Genomic DNA, 4,070 nt, shown 5'->3' with positions numbered 1-4,070 from the left:
GGCGTATGGGCATGGTTTCTGTGTCCTGGCCGCAGGACACACTGGAGTCACTGCAGGGCAGGCCTGGCTCAGTCCCCAGTTTCATGGAAGGAATACAACTGAAAGCCAGAGGTCCGAGCTTTCCATCTTGAGCCTACCTTTTTTTTTTTTTTTTTTTTTCAGAGACAGAGTTTCACTCTTGTCGCTTAGGCTGGAGTGCAATGGCACGATCTTGGCTCACTGCAACCTCTACCTCCCGGATTCAAGCAATTCTCCTGCCTCAGTCTCCCAAGTAGCTGGAACTACAGGCGTGTGCCACCACGCCTGGCTAATGTTTTGTATTTTTAGTAGAGATGAGGTTTCACCGTGTTAACCAGGCTGGTCTCAAACTCCTGACCTCAGGTGATCTGCCCACCTTGACCTCCCAAAGTGCCGGGATTACAGGCGTGAGCCACCACACCTGGCCGAGCCTACTTTTTACAAGCGACGGGAGCCTCATTTTCCCCACTTGTAAAATGGACTACCAATCAATCTGTACCTTGTTGTGAAGCTAAAATGGACTACAATTACCCTGTGAAAGGGCTTGGCACTGACAGGATACTCAATAGATGATTTCCACTGCCCCATCCTGTAGGGTAGCCAGTGGATTTTGGTAACCAGGGGATTCTGGCCAGGGCAGACGGCCTGCGTGATCCAAGGCTGGCTTTGGGATCTGCACCTCAGAGCAGGAGGGTCTCGGGAAGGGCCTACCTTGTGGGCCTTGAGGAAGTGAAAGTAATGATTAAAAAAAACAGCATTAATGCTACTGAACTTTTCAGCAATGTGGCAACACTTGGAAGTAATCCATCAGAATGCCCACAGAAAATTTCTGTAATTACTATAATTACTTCTTCCTAGCTCTGATAGAAGTTAGGCCTCTCTGGCAAATGATTAAAAAAAAAAAAACGTGTGTGTTATCTTCTCTGCTAGTGAAAGTAACTGATGGTCATTATAAAAATATATGAATGTACTAAAACAATTTAAAAATCACTCATCATCTGTCTCCTTTCAGTTTCCCTCCCCAAGACAACACACATTAATGTTTTAGTGGGTTTTCCTTTCAGTCCTTTTAAGGCGCACGTGTGCACGCGTGCACGCACACACACACACACACAAATACATTTTTTTTCCTGTCTCCTTTTCTCTCCTTTTTTTTTCTTCAGGAAAGGGTTTCACTCTGTCTCTCAGGCTGGAGTACAGTGGCACAATCTCAGCTCACTGCAGCCTTGACCTCCTAGGCTTAAATGATCCTCCTGCCTCAGCCTCTTGAGTAGCTGCTAGGACTACAGGTGCACACCAGCAGGCCTGGGTAATTTTTAAATTTTTTTTGTAGACACAAGGGTCTTACCATGTTGTCCCAGGCTGGTCTTTAACTCCTGGGCTCAAGTGATCCTCCTGCCTCAGCCTCTGGAGGTGCTGGGATTATAGGCGTGAGACACCAGGCTGGGGAAAATATTCTTTAAATGCATATTGAAGCTGGGCATGGTGGTGCACGCCTCCAGCTACTGAAGAGACTGAGGTGGGAAGATCACTTGAGGCCAGGAGTTTGAGACCAGCCTGGGCAACATAGTGAGACCCTATCTTTTTTTTTTTTTTTGGAGATGGGTTCTCACTCTGTCGCCCAGGCTGGAGTGCAGTGGTGCAATCTTGGCTCACTGCAACCTCCACCTCCCGGGTTCAAGCAATTCTCCTGTCTAAGCCTCCAAAGTAGCTGGGACTACAGGTGCTCACCACTACGCCTGGCTAATTTTTGTATTTTTAATAGAGATGGGGTTTCACCATATTAGTCAGGCTGGTCTCAAACTCCTGACCTCAGGTGATCCACCTGTCTCAGCCTCCCAAAGTGCTGGCATTACAGGCTTGAGCCACTGCACCTAGCTATTTTTAAAAATGAAATATCTGGGTACCTATAGTTACAAGATTACAAAGGTTTTTTTTCTAATTGTTAGAAAACCATTTTGTGTCAGAACACATGGAAAGCAATCCTTTGTCCAAACCCTTCCTTTTTGCCCCTGCCTTCTGGCTTGTCCTCAGCCCAGCCCCGTCCTTGGGTCACACAGCTCTGCCACCCTGCTCTGCAATTCCACGGAGCCTTTCCCAGGCTGGAGAGCTGAGCCCCAAACAACAAATAGGTGAAGACAAAGGGAGCAGGAGGCCGTCGCTGGCCTCACTCACCTGTCTGAGGAACCGACTGTTGACGAGGTCAACCACAAGGACCTATGAGATGAGAGGAGAGGGACTGTCACTGTCACCAGGGCTTCTGGGATAGGGATGGACTCGTAGCCTTCTTCCTTCTTGGCATGCAGAGAGGCAGCTGGGGCGGGACTGGGGGTGAGCCATGTGTGGTTTCCTGATATTGCCACAGTAGCCACAGATAATGAAGAGCAGGGCTGGGGAGGGTCCTTCCTGAACTGCCTGCTTTCAACACTGACACCGCAGGCTGGGACACGTGTGTGCTGTGGCCGGACTCTCCGCCTGGCTCACACTGGCTGAGGCAGAGCTTCTCATGCTGCCTTCTAGGGTGTGGGCTACTGAGGTGGGCCAAAGACACTACAGGCCTCCCTGGTTCCCACCCTGGGGCCGCTGCCTTGTCCTTCCCCCAGCTGCCCACTTAACCGTGTCATTTCTGTCCAGCGGAGAGGAGGAGGGAAACCCACCTGAGACTCGGTTAGGCTTTGGGCTTTCACTGCTGAAGCCTTTCAGGATAAAGCACTTCCTCCCTCACTCCTCAGAGTGAGAATGAGACTTGGGCCAGGACCAGGGTGGGGCAAGTGAGGTGCCTGGGGCGCAAAGGCCACACAAGGGCTGCTACTCCTGAGAGCACGACCCTCACTCAGACCCCAGCCAAGGCCACTGGCCATGATGGAGGAGGAGCCAGGGGCCTGGATGGTCACCATAACAACAGCTGGAAACACAGGAGTTCTCCCATATCCCAGACACCTGCCCAGGAGCAGAGGGCCACCTCTCCTTCCTTCCCACTCACACCCTCTGGGGATGAACTGAGCCACCTGCAGGAGCACAGGGCGCCAGACGAACTCCTGGCGGCCCTCAAGCCTGCACTGGAAGTCCTAAGGCCGGTGGGTGGTGTTTAATGGGGCATTAGGACTATCTGGGCAATTCGAGGAGCCGCTTCTAGGCACCCAGACAGAACTGCAGGACGCAGGGACAGGCGTTCCTCCTGGCACTTCAGGGCTGAGCAACATTATTTAAGCTTCCCTCTCCGACTGCTGGAAGTCCCCAGTCCTCAGGGTCGACACCATTTAGAAGAAGGGGCTGGGGCTAAGTAACTCCACAAGTGCCAAGCAGGACTTTCCCCGCTTCGATGCTAAACTGGACACCCAGAACTTGGGGATTAAAAACATTTTTAACGGATATGACAAAGGACCGGATCTTGCTAGCTCCTCAGTGTGGGGGAGTGGGCGGGAGGGCAGGGGAGAGCAGAGGGCTATTCATGACTTAAGAGTTTCGACATCTGGCTAAATTGTTCGTTGCTGACCTTCTCAAGGGGTGCTCATACCAGGCATTTCATTTGGAAGGGAAAACAGTGTTTGCAGTCACTGAGGGTCTGACTGAGTCAGCCTCTGGGCAGGACACATGCCAGACAAAGCCCTGGTGGCCCCTGCGCCCTGCTCCCCAACACTGCTGGCTCTGAGAACTGCTCCATGATGCCTGCAGGGCCAGCACCCTGCTCTGTTCTCCGCACCCTGCAGGGAGGGGGACAGGGCCAAGTGGGAGCTCACCTCTTCCAGCGGCAGCTCCCTGAGCAGGGGCAGAGAGCTGGAGAGCAGCCCGATGAGGAAGGGCGTTGGCGAGCACACGATGTCGACCATGGCGGGTGGCAGCACCGGGATGTAGGTGTGCTGCCAGGTGAAGGGGTAGATCAGCGCCACCATTGCGTGGCAGCACTTGGACAGGGTACTGCAGCCAGGGAGAGAACAGGGAGAGAGGCCGGCTCAGCGAGGGCCCAGGGAAGCCTCCAGGGGAGAAGGCTCCTCCCAGAGGCAGGATGATTAGGAAAGGACACACGTGGATGGGGCATAGCACGCATAGCA

At 52.8% G+C, this 4,070-nt stretch overlaps 1 protein-coding gene across 1 annotated transcript in view; it reads right to left on the bottom strand.

The window, feature by feature from the left end:
• Positions 1–4,070, bottom strand: part of DENND2A (DENN/MADD domain containing 2A) — a 156,309-nt gene that overhangs the window by 5,641 nt on the left and 146,598 nt on the right. Inside the window, exons 14-15 of the mRNA XM_011995498.1 lie at positions 3,759–3,936; positions 2,142–2,235 (exon numbers count right to left, since the gene is read on the bottom strand). Coding sequence (XP_011850888.1) covers positions 2,142–2,235; positions 3,759–3,936 — 272 coding nt within the window. The remainder of the gene's footprint in view (positions 1–2,141; positions 2,236–3,758; positions 3,937–4,070) is intronic.

This window comes from Mandrillus leucophaeus, unplaced genomic scaffold, assembly GCF_000951045.1.
Source record: "Mandrillus leucophaeus isolate KB7577 unplaced genomic scaffold, Mleu.le_1.0 Scaffold49, whole genome shotgun sequence".
Taxonomy (NCBI): domain Eukaryota; kingdom Metazoa; phylum Chordata; class Mammalia; order Primates; family Cercopithecidae; genus Mandrillus; species Mandrillus leucophaeus.
Note: the sequence above shows the minus strand (reverse complement) of the source record. Positions and strands in the feature narration are given on the sequence as shown.